General features: G+C 36.1%; 2 protein-coding genes across 3 annotated transcripts; one reads left to right on the forward strand and one right to left on the reverse strand.

Moving 5' to 3' along the window:
* Positions 1-760: 760 nt before the first annotated feature.
* opn3 (opsin 3) lies at positions 761-9,986 on the forward strand. The gene is made up of 4 exons (XM_043255807.1): positions 761-1,368; positions 3,793-4,112; positions 7,817-8,068; positions 8,677-9,986. The coding sequence occupies exons 1-4, from the start codon at positions 1,044-1,046 to the stop codon at positions 8,941-8,943; spliced, it is 1,164 nt and encodes a 387-aa protein (XP_043111742.1). The 5' UTR covers positions 761-1,043; the 3' UTR covers positions 8,944-9,986.
* Positions 9,987-10,671: 685 nt separating this feature from the next.
* On the reverse strand, positions 10,672-23,716 carry LOC122356747 (kynurenine 3-monooxygenase). 2 transcript variants are annotated; one of them, XM_043255805.1, is made up of 15 exons: positions 23,344-23,713; positions 22,167-22,236; positions 21,811-21,908; positions 20,404-20,493; positions 18,873-18,921; positions 17,827-17,914; positions 17,273-17,438; positions 17,108-17,179; positions 16,171-16,292; positions 15,443-15,590; positions 14,726-14,783; positions 14,344-14,426; positions 11,909-12,010; positions 11,763-11,822; positions 10,672-11,104 (listed from the first exon to the last, which is right to left on the reverse strand). In XM_043255805.1, the coding sequence occupies exons 1-15, from the start codon at positions 23,416-23,418 to the stop codon at positions 10,964-10,966; spliced, it is 1,422 nt and encodes a 473-aa protein (XP_043111740.1). In that variant the 5' UTR covers positions 23,419-23,713; the 3' UTR covers positions 10,672-10,963. The 2 variants fall into 2 exon arrangements, with proteins under 2 accessions (XP_043111740.1, XP_043111741.1); XM_043255806.1 differs by lacking the exons at positions 11,763-11,822; positions 11,909-12,010 and having other exon boundaries at positions 23,344-23,716.
* Positions 23,717-25,605: the final 1,889 nt, after the last annotated feature.

A 25,605-nucleotide genomic window follows, 5' to 3' on the forward strand; every position in this document is an offset into this window, starting at 1 on the left:
GACACAGCTAGGCTTTTTGAAGCCTAAAACATGTATTTTTAAATATAAAAGCTTCCAACCCTGGAGGGAACGTCTGTAGGGCTTGTTTGCTTTAATTTTAAAGTCTGATTCTTCAGGAGTGAGAGATGAAACTGCGTGACGATCATTCCCATATCATCCTCAAAAAAAAAAAATCACTAATAAAAAAAATCACACTGCAGCTCAGGATTAATTTATTACATCTTTCTGTATTTCCCTAAAGCTCATACTTAAAGTTCCTTTCGCTGTTTTCATAACCGCACTCCCTTCTCTTTGACCCTTAAATGTGAATGTTCTTAACCTTTTCATGATAATGGAGGTTGATTTGCTTGATAAGAGCTATTTTAAGGCTATTTCTTCCCGTCCATTAAATACTGGAACATAACCGACTGCTCTTTCCAGCCCAATATATAACAGTTGCTACTCTAATTATTTAATTTAACAGCATATTAGCCTGCATATCTCCATTAATGTTCACAACAGCACGTTAAACGCTGAACATCACTCACACCGCCATTAGTGTTCATAAAAGCACATGAAATATTAAGCATTACGGTCACCGTTATTATTCTCCATAACATTACCATTCCATCCACAGGCACCATAACAGAGTGTATTATGCAACTAGAGTTCATTTAAGCTATTGCTGCCATACCTTTTTTTTTTAAAACATCACCATCACCGTGATTGTTCATAACATACCTTTTTTTCCCCCCTTGCACATTAATAGCCTGCATCATCTCGCAGCATCACATCGACTGTGATTAGTGTTCATAACAGCGCGCTACACACTTTGCGTTCAGTCAGCAGTGACAGCCACTCACAGGAAACGCTGCAAGGTCTCTTGTGAATCCTGGAAGAACTTTCGTGCTTTTTTCTGAACGCAGATTTTTTTTTTTCCTCCCTTCTGAGGCGAATTCAGCCCTACTGACACACTGAACTACAATCACTAGTCGACCGCCCCGATCGCTTCTGGACGCTGGACGCTTTTCAGTCATCATGCTGGACGTTCACTTAGAAAAGAAATGAATTCTTTTAACGAAACGTCGCCTGAGACTATCCTTGGGGATTACGATTACGTTTTCGCCGATGAGACTTATAAACTCCTGACTTTCACCATCGGATCTATCGGTGTGCTGGGCTTCTGTAACAATATAATCGTTATTATTCTCTACTACAGGTTCAAGAGACTCCGGACGCCGACTAATTTGTTGATAGTGAACATAAGTGTCAGCGATCTGCTGGTGTCAATCACCGGAGTCAATTTCACTTTCGTCTCGTGTGTGAAAAGAAGATGGATCTTTAATTCTGCCACATGTGTTTGGGATGGGTTCAGCAACAGTTTATTCGGTCAGTTCCGTCTCTAATACTCTTTTCTTGGACAAAGTCACCTAACTTTTCAGGCAGCCTGTATAAGATGCTTTAAATTCAATGCCATTCGTGCATGTCTGTTTCTCTAAAATGTTTCCTTAGATCAAGCAAGACGATTGAATGGCTCGTTCGTTTGAATGGTGCGCGCTCAGTGCGATCGACTCGTCTTTTATAGCCTGTCTCTTATCTGAAAACTTGCTCATTTTCGCCATTCTTATATCAGTGAATGAAGGCGAGTGTTGTGCATGAAAAAAAAAATATTGCTGCAAATTATTGCTTATTGCAAAACACTTCAGAAAGCACAGCTGGGATTTAAAAAATAATATAAGCAAAATAAAACCACTTTAAATTATTGTTGCCTGCGTGAGTCGTGCTTTACCAAGAAAACAAAACCGGACCAATGGCGTTTTATATTGGAACTGACGCAGCGGACAGTAGGCTACCTCTACATTACGTTTTATAGTAGGCTACCACTAAATTAAGTTTGCGAGACGTCGTTGACCAACACTGCCAGACATTTCGCATAGCTTAAGTAAACTGTGAATAGCATACTGTATCATTTTTAGCTTTGTGACTGTCTGGACTTTCTGAACGGGCGCGTGCGAGCCATTCTCACGACAGAACAAGGTTTCCGATACGGAGTAACTTTTTTAAAAAACGCTACACATTGGACTAATTTCATAACTTTTGGGAGTAAGCAGCGAAAGTTGGGTTATATAGCCCATGTAGCCTATTATAAAACTCACAGATGCATATAACACGTGCAAGAATCTACAGGATTAGATAAAATGACATTTAATTAATGTCGATGTCTCTGACTTTGGATTAAAGGCTACTTTTGAAATCTTTGTAAATCTGAGAACAGTTTGAAATGTTGGTGATTTCTTTTAAAACCCTTAAGGCTATGCGAGATTGTCAAAAATAGCTGTCACTTTGTTTTTCCTACAGAAAATGATATTATATGATGGTCTAATTCATTTTACACAACCCAAATCGAGCTATTTGGAGTGTAATAAATTATCTAAAGGAAATGCATGTTTTCTCATCTAATTGTATCGGATAGCTTTACAAAGGTAAGAACGTTTCTCCTTAATTTGATTCGCTTGATCATTTGGCAACAGGCAAAAAAAAGATTTCAAGCGTCCGTAAACAACTATGACACATTTAATAAAATTAAAGTCCATCTGGCGCAGGGAGAGCTGAGGTCAAACGGAGTCGGATGATGACACTTTAATGGACCAGAAATATCCAGCATAATATCAACTGAGCATCTGTGAGAGGATATTCTTTGAGGAGCATACCATAATCTCATTTCCGAAAGATAGATGGTCATTTTATGCATCTGCTTCCCCAAGGTCACACCTGATGCTATTTTAAGGCCGAAGATTATCGTCACACATGATCGCTTCTGCACTGCCTCCTTTGACCCATTTACGATGTGAAATCGTCCGCGTTTGTTGCTTACAAAAAAGTTGTTTGTGACCTCCATTTTTGCTCCCCTGCGAATTGACTCATTTAACTAAAAATCATTTTTGATGAGATGTAGCTCGGTGTGCACCATATTCCACATCAAATTTACTAAGCCCATGAGAAGTAAAAAGAGGTCTGCGTGAATACATCTGACAGCTGAGAGGAAACACGTTAGTGCTGCTTCCCCGCCAGCCTGCCTCTGTCACAGAGGACTGTGGATGTCTGGGTAATTGGGGGAATGTGTCTGTGAGTCTCCTGCCAGAGCGGTCTCTGCGGATACTGCAGTTCAGAGATACTGTTATTTACTTCTAGAAATGATACCAATTACTATAATCCATCATCTGCTGAATGTGAGACTGTTTGCTGGAAGCTTGATTTCTGTAAAAGAGAGGAGCCACGTTGTTTTGTACTTTTAACAAGTTTTCTAAGCAACGTTTTTTACAATGCACTTTGTTTTCAACTTTAGTAAAAAACAGGATGTACATTTTTACATTCACATAATACTGTTCATGGTGCTAATATATATATATATATATATATATATATATATATATATATATATATATATATATATGAAAGTTAATTTGCAAAACAGATAACTCTAAAAGGATTTTTATATGGTGCACATATAATACTATATATGCTATAATTTAATTGATCAATTGTTTATGCATATCTTTAAATATTAATTAATGTTTATGCATTACTTTAAATATTAATATAAGTCTTTGTTTCCAGACAAGGTTATTCTTGTGAATGTTCAGTATGAGAATATTAAAAGAATCCCAGAAAAAATGATGAGAACTCAAACATCTGGACATAGTCTGGTAATGAGAGTTTTGAGGACGGACTGTGCCTGACTGCAATGTAAACAATGCCATAATGTCTAAAATGCAATAGTTCATTAAACAGGCTGTCTTCTTGTTCTTTAAGGCATCGTGTCCATCATGACTCTCTCCGGTTTGGCGTATGAGAGATACATCCGCGTGGTTCATGCCAAGGTCGTTGACTTCCCCTGGGCCTGGAGGGCCATCACGCACATCTGGCTGTACTCTTTGGCCTGGACCGGAGCTCCTCTCCTGGGATGGAACCGCTACACACTGGAGGTCCATCAGTTAGGCTGCTCCCTCGACTGGGCTTCCAAAGATCCCAACGACGCTTCCTTCATTCTCTTCTTCCTCCTCGGATGCTTCTTCGTCCCCGTGGGTGTCATGGCCTACTGCTATGGAAACATCCTGTACACTGTGAAAATGGTAAGGCGAGCAGGTGCAACGATGGGCTTTAACTAATAATAGCCATTTTCTCACTGGCTTGTCTGGATGCATCAGATATACATTTCCAGCCACCTGATGCACTACAAACACAAACCTAAATAGGAGGTTTTTCATGGGTTTATGGTGGTTGCTTCCATTCATGATCTTTTGCAGTTTGGTTGAATATTTGCTAATTGCATTTTTTTCACACCTTTGTTGAATTTCCTATTTAAAAATTATATGGGAGGACAAACTAACTTGATCATCCCACTTCATCCAATTATCAGACAAACTGTGGCAAATATGTGCTATAATAGTAAGCCATTTTTCATTCTTTGCACACAAAGACGTTGAAGTCAAAACAGTGCAACAGCCTGTTTGTCAGGATACAAAAACAAAACGTAAGAACCATATACACTTGATCAAACTTCCAATTAAATATTTAATAACTTCAGTGATTAGAAGACTGTCCAGTTCCTTCGTCTTCTAGAATGTCACATCAAAGTTCCATAACTCCAAAATCGTCACCCAACATAGCATTTCATTATGTCTATAAAAACAGTCCCATCTAATTAAAAAGTAGTTTTTCATACACTGTACATTACTATTATTATTATTAAATAGAGAGGATTTGAATATATAATGTGTGGTATTTTGCTGTTTTAAAATACAATACATTTTATTCAAAATCTACCTTTATTTTTCTTGCTTGTCATGTCATTTCTGTTTCGTGGCCCCTTTCAGTTTCTTTTTGTCTTTAACCTTCATCATTTCCTCTTGTTCTTTTATAAACACTGTCAAGCTGCTGTGATTTAGCAGTGCAGAGGTGCAGACGGGCTGCTGTTTGATGGGCTATTTTCACTAAAAGCCTTATTGTCTGAAAGTGCCTTCGGCAAATAAGCAGCGACGGTGATTGTGTATGTAAACAGCTTGCGATTTGCCTCAGCACAGCTCCGGTGCAACAGATTTTATCGGTGTGCTGTCCAGATTGGGGAAAGCATGAGTGATTGCTTACCACAAACCGAAGTGTGCAGCCTTTTATCTTATCTTAGCTTTGTGTACAGAGACAGCTTTAATGAATCTATTTGTAGGTTGATTCCAAACATCTGTTTTGCAGACTGGGGGATTGTACTGCAAACATGTTTAAAAACTGTTTATAATTTTTGTCAGCGATGCAAAAATGTCGCACTTCACCTTCATGTTCATATTTTGGTTTTGGGAGTGCTAAACAACAGGTTAACTTGCATACAAGGTTAAAAAAACACATTTTCTTATTATATGCATTTGTTTTTTATCTTATTTGTTCAATGTCTCCCAAATGGTTCTTTCAACAAATCTTTTTTTCCAAACCCTGGTCAGTTTCTTTTAAAACAGCGTTTGTGAGCTTTTAACGCTCCAAAAGTGACACCTAGTGGCAAAGAACGAATTTGCATTTTCATTCGGACCAATGCAAAAAGACCAACAAGTGGGCTGAAGTATGCTAATGTTTCATTCTGAGGTCAACATGAAACTGCTTGGGACTTAAAAACGACTCGTTTCAATGATTCTGAGTTAACTCTTCTTTTAAGGGATGCTAACTTTATACACGTGCACTTTCATATTTAAAGCTTTGCTCGATGTTTTCATTCACTTAAAGCTGTGTTGCACACGGCATGAAAGGTCGCTTTCAAAAATCACAGGGCTACCTTAATATTAAAATATCTTCTTTTTTTTTTCAATATTACTGTTTTACTGTGTTTAATGAGCATATAATCTTATTTACCCCAAACAGCACAGTCCAGACTTGGTGGTGCGGATCAGTGTGATCCACCAGTCAATAAAAAAAAGGGAAAAACTGCTGGATCGATGAAACAAACCACAACAACCTGCGCACCAGCACAGCTAACAAAACCAAAATTGTGTTTGGATTGAATCCAGGAACGTTATTGATTTGAAAACCCGCATAGACTGAAAAGAACGAAGCCACTGACAAACTTTAGTTGTCAAGCATCGTCAGTTTTATAAGTTTCGTAAGGTGAACTATTTACAGACTGCAGAAAGCAAGTCAGTATTACTCAGAGTTAAACCCGTGAGACACGAAACCAGACTAGCCCCCCTGTTCTCTTGAAAGAACATAAACACATACCACGGCGTTGGTATTCTTGCTCTGATATCAAACCCACAGCAGGAGTTTCTTAATAATTCAGACTACTTGTTTTAATCCACTATTTCATCACTTCTGTGTTGGTAAAAGAAGGACTTACAATGCTCAGAGTTGTCGTTGTTGTTTTTTATTGTACCTCTAGTATGTTTGATCTATATCTTCATTATTCTGTATGGATAAGTGTGTCAGAAACTGCTTGAATAAATACATAAATGAGTCGGGGAATCAATAAATGCAGTAATGTATCAGTGAATCAATAAGCACATTAATGCATGAATGAATTAGTGAACCTATCCGTTCTTGAATGAATAAGCTAAACTGGATCTTCTTCAAACTGAGACATTACATAGAATTGTGCACATATATATATTTTACAATATTTTAAAGCATCTATTGCACCACAGGACAGTTTAAAATGAACTAGAGAAAGGAAAAGGTATTTAAATGTGGCCAGTCAAAAGGCACATTCAATTAAATCCTTATACATTTATGCACGTTTCAACCTAAAATCTTGATGTTAGTTAACTAAAAATAATGAATCGATGGAACAGTTGCGTATACCTCTCAATGTCTGGAGCGTTACAGTTTTAATCGATCCATGCCATGAGGAAAAACAACTCAAACATGAGATTGACTGTATACCATTTTAGGATAAAGTGTTTTCAAGGAGAAATCTTGGACCAGCTGTTCACATCATCGCCATTGCGCCCCCAAGTGCTGACCCAGTTCTGTGTTAGTTACAAAATGCCAGGCGCCTTGAGAGATGCGCACTCAAACTCAGCAAATATCATGGCCGTCCTTGCAGCTGTGTAATGATAGTGAACGAATGCATGCATGCATGACTCAGAGCACATAATGTGTTTAATTATAGAAGATTTTAGGACATGATGCTTTCAAACAGGGCGGCATATGACCTCTGTCCAAACTCAGTCACTTTGGTAAAGTATGTATCTTCACCATCAGGTTATTTATGTGCTAAACTATGGATTTTCCATATGAATGCGTAAATTGGCACACATGTTTTTTTGTCTGTATTAATTTTACTGATTATCAGTGTGGTGCATATAATTCTCTTCTATTCCATCATTTATCTTTCCTGTTCCCTATGGGATACTTTTATAAATTCTAATATTTATGATTGCACCTTTTATTATGTTTAACTTTTACCCACATCTTCGGTACTGCAATGCTATATTTGCATAATATCATTATTTTTCTAAATTTCCTCATGAAACAGATTAAAAGAACATTTTCAGATCATTTGTTTTTTTGTTTAAATAACACAGAACCACAGTTCCCAATACTTTCTAACATACCGTCTTTACCATCGCATTATACGTTTTCTAAGTAAGATTTGTAGAAAAGCATATTTAAAATTACAATCTAAAAGCTTTATCAGGTCCCAGATCTTGATGTTTTTTATTACTAAATCAAATTTTTAATGATACACAATATCAAAATTCCACTTAAAGTTTGACTAAAGTCATCTTTTTTTTCGCAGGACGTATGTTCTTAATATGAAAGGGTTTATGACAGAATGTCTTCTGTTCTCTTCCTGCAGCTGCGCTCTATCCAGGATCTGCAGACCGTTCAGACAATTAAGATTCTGCGATATGAGAAGAAAGTGGCGATGATGTTCCTGATGATGATTTCCTGTTTCCTGGTGTGCTGGACACCCTATGCCGTGGTCTCCATGCTGGAGGCTTTTGGCAGGACGAGTGTCATCTCTCCAACGGTTGCCATCATTCCCTCTCTCTTCGCCAAATCCAGCACTGCCTATAACCCCGTCATCTACGCTTTTATGAGCAGAAAGGTCAGCTTAATTCTGATGGATGGCCAGTATATTATATAGTCAGGTCAGGTATCCTCACAGATACAAAGTCAACATACAGTGTTTCTTAATGTTTTGTGTAATATTAAATGAAAATCAAATGCTTTTCGCTATTCATAATTTCATTTTGCATTTTATGAACATTTACATTTATTTACATCAAGCATTTAGCGGTCGCTTTTATCCAAATCAACTTACATTGCAGTTTTACATTTAATCAGCTAAATAAATCAATTTTTCAAAATTGTAAATAAAGATTATTTCACCAATTCAAAATTCCCCATTTAATTCAGTGTTACTTGTTTCTTCATAATTATTTGAGAAATGTTTTAGCAGTTTCTTGGGAAGTCTTACACCAACTTGTTTCAGTGCATTTAGCATTTAGTTTTTAGGCACTAAAATTTAGTTTATAGTCTTGTGGTTTCACTTCATTTTCAGCGTTTAATGTACCAAAATGTTCAGAAATCACTGGTAAATTTCACAAATAATATGCTGAATACACATGAAATTTTGAAGTCGAAAAAGTGATTATTAGGTATTTTTTGTTATGAAATGAATTTTAATCATCTTTCCTCTTTTTGTTTGATCAGTTTCGCAGGTGCATGCTACAGATGCTTTGTTCTCGTCTGACCACTTTCCAGCACAACATTAAAGACCGTCCCCTGGCCCGCATCGAAAATCCTGTACGCCCTATTGTGATGTCACGTAGTCGTCCCGACCGGCCCAAAAAGAGAGTGACCTTCAGCTCTTCCTCCATCGTATTCATCATCGCTAGCAATGACACTCATCCTCTGGATATTACCTCCAAATTCAATGACGAACCAGACATCAATGTAATTCAAGTTCGACCTCTTTAACACTCGCCACAAAGACAGTATAGTTCATTAACGTCACACTAATTTAACGTTTATAATATGCAGAGGATACGGAAGCATCTTTTTTTATATAAATAAATACGAAAAATATGGGAAAAAGATTTTTTATTGTATTGCAGTGCGAGCTGTTTTGTGTTCCTTCCCAATCAAGATTTGTGTGAATTGTAATTACTGTTAGTATTTTACGAAAAACGACTCGGGGTTGTTTTCGATCAATTGTGTTCTTTCTCCATCCTTTCAGACCCTGAAACGTCAGCCGGTTTCATGGGATAGTGAGATAACCGCAGCTTAGATTGCTCAGTCCGTGAGCAGACTGCATTAGTGAGTGTGCTCGGATAGATTAGCGACACAGCGTTAGTACAAGGACTCTTCTAGGACGGGACACGCAGCGCCTTCTGCGCACATTCAGCCAGGCCCACAGCGCCCCCTGGAGGAAGCGAAGTGCGCGTCCTATTCAAAAGCAAGCGAAACATCACTATTTCTACTGCTCGGTGTTTAGATTAGGGCTTTAAATGAACCCTAAATATTAAACTTTGCTGAGTTTACCTCAAACTGAGTTGCATCTTGAGATGAGCCGTGTTTACCCTTTTCTATCCACCTTTTTCCTGACGTAAAAATGGACGCTGCCATTTGTAATTTCTATGATACTAGCTTCCGGTCTCATCAGTGTCCAGTTTTTTTGTGGTTTTTTGTAGCTGTTTGATATTGAAAATTGGCATTTTATTATGTTTAACATGTCTGCGTCCCTACTGAAAATCATAACTATTGGTGTGACTTTGGATACTATAATATTTAATCTGAATTAGGGTGACCAAGAGCCATTTTACCAGGACTCCTCGTGGTCAGGATTTCTATATTGCCTAAAATATTGCGCGCAGACCGATCGGTGTATGGCATCGGTTCCTTGTGTTTTCAAAACGCTCTCAAACCCTACAGAAATCCTGGCAAGCACGCGTGTGTCCAGGGAAAATAGCTCTTAGGGTCACCCTAATCTGAATCAAATAAAGATTCACAAACCATCGAGTGAGGGTTAAAAAAATGTTTACAATTTTTTGGAATGGATTTAAAAAAAGACATACTGACTTATGTTCGAAAATGGCAACTGAATGACAGGCTGCCTGTGTGAGTGGGCGCAGAGCATCTGTCATCTCATTCATGGATTATGCCTTGCAGAGGATTTGTGGGTTAAACATGAACGAGGATTAATGTGAGTTTTCACATGCTAGCGAACGGCCCTTTTTCCTCCCACCCTAAACATAGAATATACATGACGATGTTTTTCTTGCACTAAAAAAGTGAGATACATAGACAGACCCACGAAGCGGAAGATTAAGCATTAAGAGAACAAAATATTTTATAACTTGTTTTGAATCTATATCTATGTGCTTACAGATCACCCATAAAGAATTAATGTGATATATAAAGTAAAAGCAAACCTGAATTAAACCTGAAGTCATTGTGACTTATTAAAAGGAATGTTCTGGATTCAATACATGTTAAAGGTTGATAAAAACAGAAAATATGTATAAATGTTCAAGAGAACTATTTCCACTTCCAAAAGTACAATATAGACAACTTTTAGAACTCACACACTGAATGATTTAATATAATTCATGCAAGTCAGCATTTCCGTAACTTGAGTAATGCACAGTGCTTCCTAGGGATCATGGTCAAATCTACATCTTGAATGGAATGTAAGTCACTTTGCAATAAAGTTTCCATAAGTGCTTTAATAATCATACAAGTTACATTTCTGCTTTAAACCATCTGGAAAGCTGGTCCGCTGTACCCCCATTTTAAGTGTACTAAATTGACAAATTACTCAAAAATGATTTCCGGTGGTAATCAGCATCTTAACACGAAATGCAAAGCATTTTTTTTGTTTAACTTGTGTTGAACAGTACTTTAATTCCGGTCCAGTGCAGAGGCATGAAAGATCTTTTGAGAGTTGTTCCTCTGACGTAATAAGACTACTAAACATCAACACAGGGTGTCCTGTGCATTAGAAGCGCTTTAAGGCAAGTATACGACTCCACAGGTGCTCTGCAGAGATGCTGGGGAGTTTATGAGAGTATCTGAACAAGACATAAGTCCCTCCTGCAGCAGATACAGCTCCACACAGCCACAGACCTTCAGTGATCACCTGCAAAAGACCAGCAAGATTATTAGTTATTTTACTACACTGTGAACAGTTTGTAAATTTAAGTGAACCATATAGGCTAATAACAATATCTACCGTGAAGGACAATTTCCATTCAGTATGGACACTTATTATTACTATGATTAGATTATTAAGCAATTCTGAAAATGTATAATGGTTCCTATAAAAACGAAACAGCACAAAAAATGTTTAAGACTGGGGTAATGATACTGGAAATTCAGTTTTGCTAAATACATTTTTTAATCAAAGACGGTCTTGGTAAGCAAAAGATTCAAAATCAGATATTTAGAATCACAAATTACTTATATTTCATGCACAAAAGTGCGGTGCATTGTGAAATACAGTATGCCGCCGAAGTAGTGCTAGTTTCAGTGCAAAGCATTTAATACTTTTATTAGATCTTGAATTTCAAACTGACATTTATAAATCAATAAAAAACACTCTAAAAACACAAATGAGACAAATTTTTTCTACCATCAGTCTGTAATGTGCCATTATGAACATAACACTAATGGATCTTCACAATGTTTTGTTGATAGCTCAGAAAGGAAGAGCCATTTTAAAACACTTTAACCTCACGCGGTTCCTGAAACACCGGTCATTTGTCAGCAAACGTATGTCGCTTTCAAACACATCAGACCTTATTTTGCCAATGCCAGCGCTTCACCGCTTCATGGTACCGCGTTCTGGTGAATGTGACCTAAGAGGCAAGCGATCCAGAACGCAGATTAGAGAACTAACCGACAACAAAACACAAGATGATACAGAACGCAGAAAGGCTCTAACCATTGTGTAAAGCGGGATGATCGTTTTTGGCATGATGAAGTGCAGGAAATTGTCCAGGTATTTTCGGAACAGGAAATATCTGGAATTGACGTGTGCTCTCATCTGCGACACAGATCACATTGTGAGCAAAGCTAACAGCAGCATTTAGCGCTCTAGCTTTTGGTCTGGCCTAACCCTCTTGAAAACAAATGCGTGTGTTTGTATCTTCACCCTGCCATCAGTAATGAGGACATCCTGCAACTCATTACTGCATTACTACAGTGTAAAACAGATTTTTTTAAAAATGATGTTGTAGCTGGCCACATTCTCTCTGTCTATCCTTGACAACCCTGCTGAAAAAAAACGGGTCCTTTGCTGGTTTATTCTGGTTTATGCTGGTCATATGCTGGCCAGTTCAAACCAGCAAAGGACCAGCATAAACCATCTTAAGCCAGCTTTAAAGCATACCCATATATGTGACCCTGGACCATACAACCAGTCACAAGTGTCAATTATTTTGAGACTGAGATTTCCATTGATGTATGGTATGTTTGGATAGGACTGTTTTTGGCCGGGATTCAAGTGTTTGAAAATCTGGAAACTGAGGGTGCCCCAATTTTTTAAACATTAGCAATGCATATTACTAATTAAAAATTAAGTTATATTTTCACAGTAGGAAATTTATTAAATATCTTCATGGGACATGATCTCTGCAGTTCGTAAGGTTTGCCTCTTTGTCGCCGTCTATTTTTAAAAACCTGGAATTGCAGTTGCTTGCAGAACTATATTCCACGCGTGGGTTGTACTCCGGCAGGGTTCGAGAGCGGATGAATCTAATGTTATGAGGTGAATGTGTAGCTGTCAATCACAGCAACGGAGTGAATCCTGTAGTTGGTAATCACACATTCTAGTCTACGTCTGGAATATATGACTCAAATAATAATTTTTACACGATATTGTCATTTAAGTAAGTCTACCATGCTTTGTTCTGACTAACTGAGGAAAAAAACATTACAATAAATTGCGCTACCAATGGTGATTTAATCAAACAATTCATTATCTCATATCACATCATCAAGTCCAACAAATGTTTTAATATTGTTATACTTTATTGTCAAATTATGATTAACAACATCAGGATTGCGCGACTATATATAGTGTGTATCAGTGCATGTAGATTTCAATTAATGTAGCCTACAGTCTAATCTATAATTGTCACATCATTCATACTTCATATTAAGAAATTCTATTAACCAAAAAAGCAATGTATGCTCCTTGCAAAACTGGTTGTCTTTAGAATAGAGATCATGTCTAATCCCAGGCTATCTGTAATAAGAAGCACATTTAAAACTGGAATATAATGTGATTTCATTCGCACGTGTTTCATATAATCCTTTCTGGATTACAATCCGCCATCATGTAATTATTCCAGTTGCTGTGGGAATAGGCTATATATGCAGGATCCAGGCGAATGAGGCGATAGGATAGCCTATACTTTCCAGGACAACTTCTTTATGTTTACAGATGTGACTTAATGAAGCAGTGCCATGCTTGAATTTCCCGAGAAAACCTACCCGTACCACTCAAATTAGAAAACATTATTATAAGCTACTGCAACTTGTGAATTGGGCTAAAGTAAGGCAAAATGTACTTTTTCACATATTGATTCTGGATACTTTTTCATCCAAAAAAAGTTACGGACTGCAGCTTTATTATCCTAGTGATTTTTGGCATAAAGGAAAAATCTATCATTTTGACCCATGCAATGGATTTGCTACCAATGTTACTTATGACTGCTTTTTTGGACATATATACAAACATATATATAAGTGGATTTTTATTGGAATACTCCAAGCATGTAGATCTAAATAACAGGGAGTAAAGCTATGCATATCTATGGTGGGTCGCCGTGATTTTGACACTAAGACATGTTTCTGGATCAACATTACTGTCCGAAAATATAGACTCAACCCGATCGCTACCCCTAAACCCTACCCATAATTTATTCCTAAAACCAATGCGAAAGTATAGCTGATTAACAAGATTGTAGAAGCACCTAACCCTGATCGTAAGCCTAAAACAGGTGTTTACCAAAAAAAACTTGATTCTGCTTTAATCGAAATGCTGTTGATCATAATGTTGATATAGAAACATGCTGTATGTACTGAAATCACGCTCATCTTCTACGGTTGCACCTGCATGAATGTAACGTGGCATGCGTTTTTGGTTGTGTGGTGCATATGGAGATCATTTCTGAAACCCAGTGAAAATGCCAGTGCATTTTGTTTTCAATTTTTAAAATGCGGATTTAAAACAGAAACACTCCAGTGTAAACTGGGCCTAAGACAGGAATGTTATCGTATTATCAAGTTCATATTATGAGATGGAAGTCATGTGACAGCACCTATAGTGTTCAGATACAGTATTGCAGCAGTCCCTGAGAGTTGATGCCCTACCTCTACATAGTTGTACATGGCCAGGTCGGCTATGGCGTGATCATCAGGTACACGGACTCTGGTGTATTCTTCAAGCACAGCAGCTGCAAGCAAAACATATTAAAAATGACCAATTACAACTTTGAACAAATTTGCCATTTCTTAGATCTTTCTTCGCTTTTATGAAACGGTACTGCTAATTACTGATGTTACTCTGGGATGAAATGTTCCAAAAACATACTTTATTTAAGTTTTATTGTGATCAATATATTAATAACATGATTAAAATTAATTTATATAATTACTTATTTTCGATTGACTTTTTACGTAATTGACACGATTGAATTAATAAATCCCTTTCGGAATCATTTTGAACTTGAATATTCTTGTGTTTCTCTCTTACCAAGGTTTTCATTCAGTTGGTCCATAATCTCATCAAAAACTAAACAATCCTCAAAGCCCTGTGAATCAAAATTTAAAAAATGACACATTTATTGGTTATTAATATTCTTCCACTTGTGCTGAACATTTCAGCCTGCAAGAATATCTATCTATGACTACATTTGCAACCAATTTTTACTATAGTTAATTTTTACTAAAATATATAATAATATATATATAGATATGTGTTGTAATAGCCATCAATACATTGTATGGGTCAAAATAATGAATCTAAAAAAATTTATATGGCAAAAATCATTAGGATACTAAGGAAATATTCATAATTTCCTCATTTATTCAGCTAATGTTTACAGATGAAACCGGAAATTGACTCTTACGACCGGTTTTGTGATCGAGGTCCACATATATAATTTCAGACATCTTTGAATAAATCTTTTAAATCATTTTTGTTTTAAAATAGCAATAAAAACCTATTTAAACTAAAATACAACTACACACTAAAGTAACACTGGTCCGTGTTCCAGTGAAGCCTTTATTCAGTTAAAACATGTTTGCATGCTCCAGAGCTATTGGAATATTTCTATATAGCGTGGATCACATTTCATCTGGTGTTCAGGTTTTGTTTACGCCATTGGGAGCAATTACAGCAAAAGACGACATATTAAAAAAAAACTGAAGCGGGTTGATGAGTATGAACATCCTCCCCACCCCCACTCACTGCATTCATGCCTTGACCATAGAAAGGAACCACAGCGTGGGCCGCATCTCCCATAAGAACGCATTTATCAAACAGATGATACGGGGAGCTCTTCACTGAGACCATGGCCTGAGCTGGCAGCCGGAAGAAATCCTGTTTGAGAGCCTCACTGTGAAAACACATGAACGCACTCAATCGATAACCTAGATGCACATGCAACACTGTCACATCCGACTGTGGCACAATGACTCACTGTTTAATTATGCTAATTATGACATTTAATATAGCACATAATCTCATTCAAAGCCTCCTGCTAATCTGAATAAAAATTACATTTTAAAATACAGTCAAATAGGACAATGTTCTTTTGAATCACAATAATAATTAACTATAACAATGACGGCATTTTGCAAAATCACAAATATCTGTTATGTAGGCAGACTTTTACAACCACATGTAATAAATTTGGCGCAAAATGAGAGATTGAGCAGTTTGAAGCTCGTTTTCCAGTGCAGTTCTGTGAGGCTGGAAATGACTCGCTGTCCTCATCCTATCATCTCAGTACTGTATCTCTTCATCGCCTGCAGCATTCATATTAAAAACCTGCACGCTGGGATGTGTGTCTGTTAGACTGCAATTTCACACCTCGATACTAAGATGCACTTCAGACCTGACAGAAGCGCGAAGCAGAAAGAGTGATAAGAGACTGAAAGAGAGAGAGAGAGAGAGAGAGAACAGGCTGTACTCACACTCCTATTAGAGGTACAGCGTCAGGAAAGTACTTCAGGAAGAAACGAATGACCTCGTCACCGGAGCGGATCTTCTCGAATTCTTCAAAGGGCATGAAGAGTGTGCATGTGAACGTCCTGTCCTTGAAAAAGGAAGATCAAAAAGAACACGATTTTCCTCAAGGACACCACAACAGAACCAAATCCTTCAAAACGCTTTTGGAGGCCAAATTATTTTCATGTAATTCTAAAGCTCCTGAATATACTGTGAAAAAATACAGACCCTGCCCGAGACTGATAGACGCTTTGCACCACATCATAAATAATAATAATAATAATAATAATAATAATAATAATAATAATAGTCATCATCATTATGAAAAAAACATAATAGATCCTTACAATTTTTAATACAAATAAAACATTATTTAGTGTTTATTTATAATAATAACAAACTAATATGGCTAATAACTAATAATGATTAATCATAAATTGAATAATAATTATTCTTATTAATAATAACTATGGTTAATAATAATAATAATAATAACCAAATACAAACAGCTAATCACAAAATTTTAAAATAATAAAAATGATAACAAAAAAGTAATAATAATAATAATAATAATAAACGTATAACTTTAATAAATTATAAAATATACTAAAATGAACCTTAGATAATAGATGATTATAATAAAATGTAATAAAATAACAATTTACCATTTTATAATCATAGTATAATAATAAAAACAATAAAGAGTAAAAATACAAAAAACTTAATAAAAGTAGAAAATTTATAAAATAGAGATAAAATATAATGAATAAAAAAAATATATATATATATATATAATAAAAAAATATATATATATATATATATATATATATATATATATATATATATATATATATATGATATTATATTATTATTATATATATTATAAAAGTGAGACAACCTTACCAAATTGGGCAGGGCAATCATCATGAAAGTGTTTCTTGGCCAAATGTGCAAGTAATTGGGCTCCATTGCAAACTTTAGAGGACACAGAAAGAACGAGATGTGAGCAGACAAAATGAGGGCAGATATGTAACGAAGGCTGCCTAATAACATTTCTGTGACACTTACATCCCCGTTTTTAGGAGGCATGGTGAGCTCCATGTATCCGTGAGGAATGTACGTCTGGCTGTAATTGAAACGACTTTGCCGTAGGTACTGCTTCCTGACGGCAGAGAAAGCTCCATCACAGCCTACGATCAGATCAGCCTGGATCTCTGTCTTCTGGCCATCAGGTCTGTTCAGAGACGAAACATCATTTGCCTCTCTACTGAAATATAATCTAGTTCACGCTGAATATACAAATACAAAAATAAAATATCAAATAAAGAATCAGTGAAGGGTTTGGAATGACAATGAGGCAAGTTATATAAATAGTGTTTTTTTTAGTATCATTGATATGGTTTTTTTTATGGTTGATATAAGTTTTTTTTTTATTATTTGTTTTATTGTATTTTAATTATTTAAGTACTTAAAATTAATATAAATAAAAATGGGAAATTCAGGTAAAAAACTCCAGTATATAATGGCAGAATCTTCATTTTTACTATTACTTTACATGATATTTAAAAAAACATCATGGCTGAATTGGCAAAATAGAGAAAGAAAGACAAAAAGCTGTTTACCCAGTGAAGGTCATTGTTCCCGTTTTTGGACTCCAGTCCTGCAGCTTATGATTAAAGTTCAGCGTAGTGTTTGGATACGCGTCTGCCGCTGCGAGAACAAATTTCAATTCTGTATGTTTATTGATTAATTAAAAGGAACAGGATTAAATGTACAGAGACTTTGATCGCATCTCAGTTCACATAATTACTGTACTGTACGTTAATGTGTCATTGAAATGTGTATTGTGTGTAAAAATGTCTAAATGAATTTTATTTACAATGGTTGCCGTTCAAAAGTGTGGAAGTTTAGTTTTCTAGAGGAAATTAATACATTCAAGGCCCGTTCACGTCAAGAGCCATAACAGTAACAATAAGGATATAATTCTAAAAATCATTCTCAATATTAATGAATAGCAGAGTCCAAACCACTACTATATAACGATAATAACAATATAGTAATACAGTAATATAATACAGAATAACAATATCGATGGAGTCACTTTTAAAACTTTTTCTCCAGTCAGCCAATCAGAATCAATCCTGCTAGAACTAAATCATGAATTTACATTTCAAATATAAAACAAATTTAAAAACAAATGTATCGTGGTTTCCACTAAAATATTAAGCAGCGCAACTGTTTTCAGCTTTGCCATCACAGGAATAAATCAGACATTTAAAAAAATATTCAAATTGTAATAATATTACAATTCGGTTTGCACTGTATTTTAGATATAAATAAATATGGCCTTGGTAAGCGTTTTTAGTTAAAAAACTAAAACTTTTCCACGTTAGTGTAATTCAAATTTAAACCGAATATTCAAAACAAAAGGGTTGATTAGTAATTGATTTGCTTAGGTTTTATCTTCAAAAGAACCCAAGCAATGGTTTAAATACTTAAGGTTGCATAAAGTATCTTATAATGTATAAAGTGGCGCGTTTAAGGAGAACACAAAAGAAGATTGGGATCCGAACAGATGATGAGCACCGTTGGCTTCTATAGTAAGAAAAAAAAATACTATGAAGTTAATGGTATGTTTTTACATGACGTCGGTTGGATGAACTGTTACCTGTTAGCAGCTCCTTGTTGAGGTTAGCCCTGTCCACAGAGAGGATGTACTACAACAGAAAGAACAGCCATGTTTAGGGAACATCCAGGCTAGAGTCGGACAGCAACAAGAACGACAACTTTAATCTCTGTTATGAATGTTCTGGATTATCTTGAATAATTTAAGCGATGGATTTATGACAGCCATGGAGTTCAGTCACCTGAAACGCACTGTAATCGTGTCAGAACTGTTTAAAAGCACCTGGACGCACACTAAGTGAGTGTGTTTTGTAAAGGGATTACACGGCAGTAGTAATAAGCTAATGGTTTAAAAGCAGTTCTGTTTCAGTCCATCTGCTGATTTCCAGTGAACGTAATCCCTGAAAACCTCGTGATGAAAAAAATGAACGCACAAACTAGGCCAGAGAATCCTAAGCTTTTCATCTCAGCTGTTTTCAAAGCATATTCCGGGCCTTTTTGCCCCAAAGAAAACATGAAAAAGTGTCTCACAACCCATTTGCAGGCTCTGATATATTTCTGAGTGAAATATTTAGTTGCGTTAATCAGTGGTTCTCAACTGTTTTTGCTTCATGACCAATATTTAATATTGTACATTTATAACATGTTTTGTAAAACTGTGAGTAATTAGATGAAATATACAGGTTCATAATATGCACATGTATTACTATGCAAAACAATTAAAATTATACATCTCCTACTTTTTTTATTAGGGTTTTTTTTCATGCTCAAAAATGTAAATGTATTAATATGCAAAAATATAAATATAAAATATTATATACCTCCTATTTTTATTTACTTTTTTCACAAATTTCAATAATATTTTGTTTTTTTGACCTAGACCCTAAAATGTGTTGACATCTAAAATTATGATAGTTTTATTTTGTGCTCCAAAATCCAAAATAAAAAAATAGTTTACATAATATATGTGTGTACTGTGTATATTTTTATTATGTATATATATATATATATATATATATATATATACACACACACATATGCATGTATATATTTTATTATTTTCTATATTAAATTAGACATTTAATTATATTATGTGATTAATGTGATTAATCACAGTTAATAGTTTGACAGCTTTTTGTTTTTCATAACAACCATTTACATTCAGATTTCAACTGTGCCCTTATTTATTCCACATTTATAATAATTAAATTTGTGTAAATGTGTCACGAAACAAAATGTGCTGACTTCTCATAAAAAAAAGAAAAATGGCTATGCCAAAGTCCTAATTGCCACTATTATGTGTGCATTATGATTGTAATGATTAACAAAGTGGTTTGAAGGGTTGTATTGACACTGCTGGGGTCACTGGTCACGTATCAGCACACAGACTCCAAGCATAAATGTATGTCTGATGTAAATGTTCTCAGCTAGTGGGTTAATAACCCTGTAACTGTGCAACAATTTAACTGCAACCTATCATGTGACTAAGCATTTCTGAACCACTGAGATAAAGCAATTTTACATTGTAATGTTTGTGAATATGAATGTATAGATCTGAAAACAGTTACTGTTACCTGTCCCTTCTTGCCATAGGGTATTGGAGAGCGTTTTCCATTCAGATTATGGATCATACGGGCATGCATTGGAATGCCTTTAGAGACTATCTACAAAGAAAACACACGCATGACGATATGCACGCACATACTATACAGTTTCATTGATGTAATAGACTACTGTTCAAAAGTTTGAAGTCAGTAATGCTTTTTTATACTCGCTAGGGCTGCATTTATTTGATCAAAAAGCAGCAATTCTTTGAAATATTATTTGATCATTCTATTGCAATGTATTAATCACTTCCTGTAATTTATTCCTGTGATACAAAACTCTTCAGTGCTCTTTTGCGGCTCAAGAACCATTTCTTTTTTCCAGGATCCTTTCGTGAATACAAAAAACTGCACATATTTGAAATAGAATTTGTTATTGTATTTACTGTCACATTCAATACATCTCTGCTGAATAAAAGATCAAAAAATTCTGTTACATCAGTATATATTATACTGAAGCACAATGCTTCGAACAATGAGCAATGAAAAAAATGGTAAAAATGTGGTTGAAACCTCTTCCTGAAGCACTAAACTTAACCCTGAAATCTAATTTGGGAATGATCTGGGTTGATGGGAATGTGGTTGCAGGACCAACAGAAGATGCTGTTTCAGACAGATGTCCTATTTGGCTAAATCATGTTATGTATTTTAAATACAAGAGCTCATAACATCTCCATCCGTGCCTCTAAAGCTTCAGACTGTCTGTCACACTCTGTCAGATACGAAAAATCATGTTAACTCGGGGGTTGAGTTCATGAGGTATCCCTGATCTGGCATTCCTTGCTCTGTCGGGCCGAAACATCACAAAGTGTAAAATAACCAAATCACAGAGACACGCGACTCTGCGAGCTTGCCATATAAAATTCAACACTTCCTAAAATGACTCAAAAGGGCTGTATTGAGTATAACTAGCACTTGTCCTAGTTTCACATGGTCAGACTTCCTCATAGTACTTTCTACACTTCCCTCTGTGGAAAAGCCTGGCTCATTCGTCACTAAATTCACGATTAGTTACAGTAAATACTGTAGTACCGGTTGCCATGTTGGTTATTAAGAAGCAACTGCATACTAATAACGCTCCTAAAAGCGTGAATCGTGATAGGAATATGCTAAATAATAATCCCAGCCCCGAGGGGATAGTCTAATACATAAGTGTACAATACTGTAAGCCGCTGTATGATCAAAGCGTCTGCTAACGGCTACTTATTACTTAATCGAAAACTGTGCTGTGCATTATTAGTGCCTAGTGTGTAAGAAAATGTTGAACATGATGGCTTTAACAACTGTAAACAGCTCTTTTATGCACTAACATATGAAAAGAATCTGAATAAACACACCACTTGACTCCCAGAATCACAGGTGAATGACTAAACCCACCTTGTCCTCCATTCCCACATGTTTTAAGGCCTGTCGTCCCCTGTGTGACAGGGCCAGGTTGATGCTTCGACCTTTCACGACTTTTGCTTGCCGGATATCTAATAGAAAATAAGCGGAGGAGTTTCAGCTAAGAGGTTAGGAACGCATTTGAAGTTAGATAGATGCTTGAAACTCTTCGCGTGCGCAAAACGAATCTGAGGCGGTCTGCCATTGCCTAAAATCCTTACACAATATTATAAGTGAGCTTAAAGATTTTGGAGCGCGTGGTATGAATGTTAAAAAGTGGAGCGACGCAACTGAAATGCAGAATGACAGACTTCATTAATGCTAGTGTGAGAGATAACTCGTGTCTTTACCTTCTCGGGATTCATAGACTGCAACGTCAAATCCTCTTTTGGCAAGGAAGCAGGCGTTCAGCGATCCAACCTAAAATGACGGGGTTAGAATAAGAAATAGATTATTTATGACGGGCCTGAATCCATGTTTTCCGGATATGTAGCATTAATGCCATTTTGTACAGTGAAATATATTGGAGTTCAGTGTAAATAATATTTAACTGTACATAAAAAGGCAATCATTTACCATAATGTGACGCTAACTATATGATTCAGTCACTGCACATTTTTGTATAAAAGCGTTAAACAGGGTTTTAGAGCATCTGAAAAGCTGTCTTTATAAACTTTTACTTAACTACAAGCATATTAAGAAAGAGGAATTAAAGAGGTGAACTAAAGAATTTGAATTATTATACTTACGTGTTTTTATTTAAAACAGCAATATAAAAGGTTACTAATTAACATTTTCAGGATAGGGCTTTACACAGCCCCCGGCTGACCAACAATATATTTTTTTTACACAAAATATTCTTATGCTTTGTGCCGTGTGTAATTAACCACTTTTTATCATCGAGCCACTTCCTTAAGGATGAGATCAGAAGATCAAACCAATACAAGAGCAAACATTTACCTCAAAGTCGGTTTATGCGATGATAAACTCATAAAGACACTTAATGAAAGTATAAACACACCCATAACATCTCACCGGATTCATTCATTCATGATGTTATATCATTCTGAGCTTCCATCAACTGTGTGTTTGTAACAGAAAGGGCATTTAATGAAGATTTGATTGTGCATATTTAATTTAAATGACACACTAGCGTATAAATACCTAAAAAGCATAGACTAAAATTTCATTCATCATTCAGGATGTGTCACATCTGTAATAAAACATTTACAGAGTTTCATAAGCGCTTTGTCAATCATTAACACAGTGCTGGTGCAAGCCACAGTAGAATTACTATCTCTGAACTACTGTGATTAACAACGATTGCTTTTTAAAATTGTCTATTTGTCTTTTGTAGAAATAATTCTCTACCGAGAGAAACACAAAAGGCGTGAGTAAGACACACAACTTTTCCGTGATTCATTTAAATATTGAAACAAGCAATGACTGCACTGACAGAGACAGCAAATGGTGACTGGGAAAATGATAAGATATGTAATCAAGTCATAAAGATGAAGTGGTTCTCACCAAACCTCCTCCCACCACAGCGATCGCTTTCCTCTTACTGCTGCTTTCACGTGTGTATGTGGAGACTTGGTCCATGCTTAACGATCCTGAAGTGCTAAGAGTTAAAAGGGGTCTGCTGCAGTCAGTGCGGGACTGAGTTTCTAAGAGTTTTAAAGTAGGGGCTTGTGCTTTTGAAGGAGGAGCGACGCAAAGTCAAACATCGACCAGCCGGATCAGCAGTTTATCAAATATGTAGCCAGATGAATGTGATAATCGAACCGAATTTTAACACTCACACAATCACGCACACACACGCACACACACACACGCACGCACACAACTAAACACACGCACGCATACGCACACACACATGCGTACACACATAAACACACGCACGCACGCACACAAACACACGCACATAAACACACGCACGCACACACACACACATGCGTACACACATAAACACACCACACACACACGCGCGCACACACACATAAACACACACACACATGCGTACACACATAAACACACACACACGCACGCACACAACCACACACACGCGCGCGCACACACACACATAAACACACGCACACAAACACACACACATGCGTACACACATAAACACACACACACACGCACGCACACAACCACACACACGCGCGCGCACACACACACATAAACACACGCACACAAACACACACACATGCGTACACACATAAACACACACACACACGCACGCGCGCACACACACGCAAACACACACATACACAAACACACACACGCAAACACACACATACACAAACACACACATAAACAAACACACACGCACGTAACTTTGGAAAATACCGGATGTGTGTATGATTCATATTCTAAACAATTATAATATCACCACCTAGTGGAAGTGATCATTTTTTTTAATTGAACGCTTGAGAAAATAATAACAACTATCATCACTGTCAAACCATAACCATGCGACAACAGTGCAGAGTTATTCAGTCCAAAAGAATTGCCAAAGCCATTGTTCTCATTTTTTTTAAGCTTGTAGAAACCTCAACAGATTTAAAAGACATTTTCATTTGAAGTTTTGAGCCTTAAAAAAGAGGTTTGCATTTAGAGGATTTTAGTTAATGAATGTGATACTTAGCAAACAAGAAAATAGGGTTTATGAAATGTGTCATCTTTTTGCCCCCACTTTCATGAAAGCCAAAAATGTCATGTGAACTCGAAAGTAGGACTTGCATTGCATTTGGTACAATCAGGAACGTCACACCAAAATGATGTTGTGAGCAATAGAAGAATAAATGTAAAGGGTATTCAGGGGTTTAAACAGAAAGAATTGTTGGTGTTAAAATCATTTTAAGTCTTTTAAGAGAACTTAAATGTAAATATTTGTGAGGTAATGACCATTTCAATAAGAGATTACACACAGCACAGAAATGGAAAGATCATTTGATAGGGATTTTCATGATGTTTGTAATTACAGAGTAATACAAAACTTAATTAAAAGTAAATTTAAAAAAAAATTAAAAATGTAATTTAAAAATTGTAGAACGCTTTATTAAATCCAGGAACACAATGAAACTATTATGTTCTAGCAAATCACTATAATCCAGTAAATCTAAAACTAATCTAATATTATTCATTATGCGTTGTCCCTCATGAATCCATACTGAGTTTCATCTATAACAGCATTCAAACAATCTTTTAGAAAGTGTTATATAACCTGAGTTAATAAGAGAGTAAATTCATCAGCAAATAATTTATAAATCCATCACACCCAGGGGATTTTGCCGTCAACACATAGTTGCTCAATTGTTGAGAGGGTAATGTGTTGTTTTTCAAGCTTAAAAATATGCAGAATTGAGTTCTTTTTTTCCCTTGATCTTATATAAGCACCCCTAGCCTTTGATAAGTGTAACTCATCCAATTTCATTTGCAATTTCAGATTTTTCCTGCAATCAAAATGATCAGACTGAGATCATTTCATGAGTAGGTTGTCTTCTTATTTTTGACTAAAAGTGTTTCAGCTTTTATTAAATAAACACCTATCTCAGTTGGTAATCTGGCAATCCTACATTCTCAGTTTGCTCAGCACATATCAAGGGTGTGTGTGATTCACAGTCTTAACAACAGTAACATCGCCACCTAGTGGAAATGATCTAAATAGCACGCATCGGTGTTCGACGTCAGGACGTCAGCGTGGCTACGTCGACGTTAAGACGGGTCAGTCTTATTAACGGGTCACGGCTATTTTAGATTCATTCTGTGTCCGTCTTGGTGTGG

Source organism: Puntigrus tetrazona, chromosome 13 (genome assembly GCF_018831695.1).
Source record: "Puntigrus tetrazona isolate hp1 chromosome 13, ASM1883169v1, whole genome shotgun sequence".
NCBI classification, from domain to species: domain Eukaryota; kingdom Metazoa; phylum Chordata; class Actinopteri; order Cypriniformes; family Cyprinidae; genus Puntigrus; species Puntigrus tetrazona.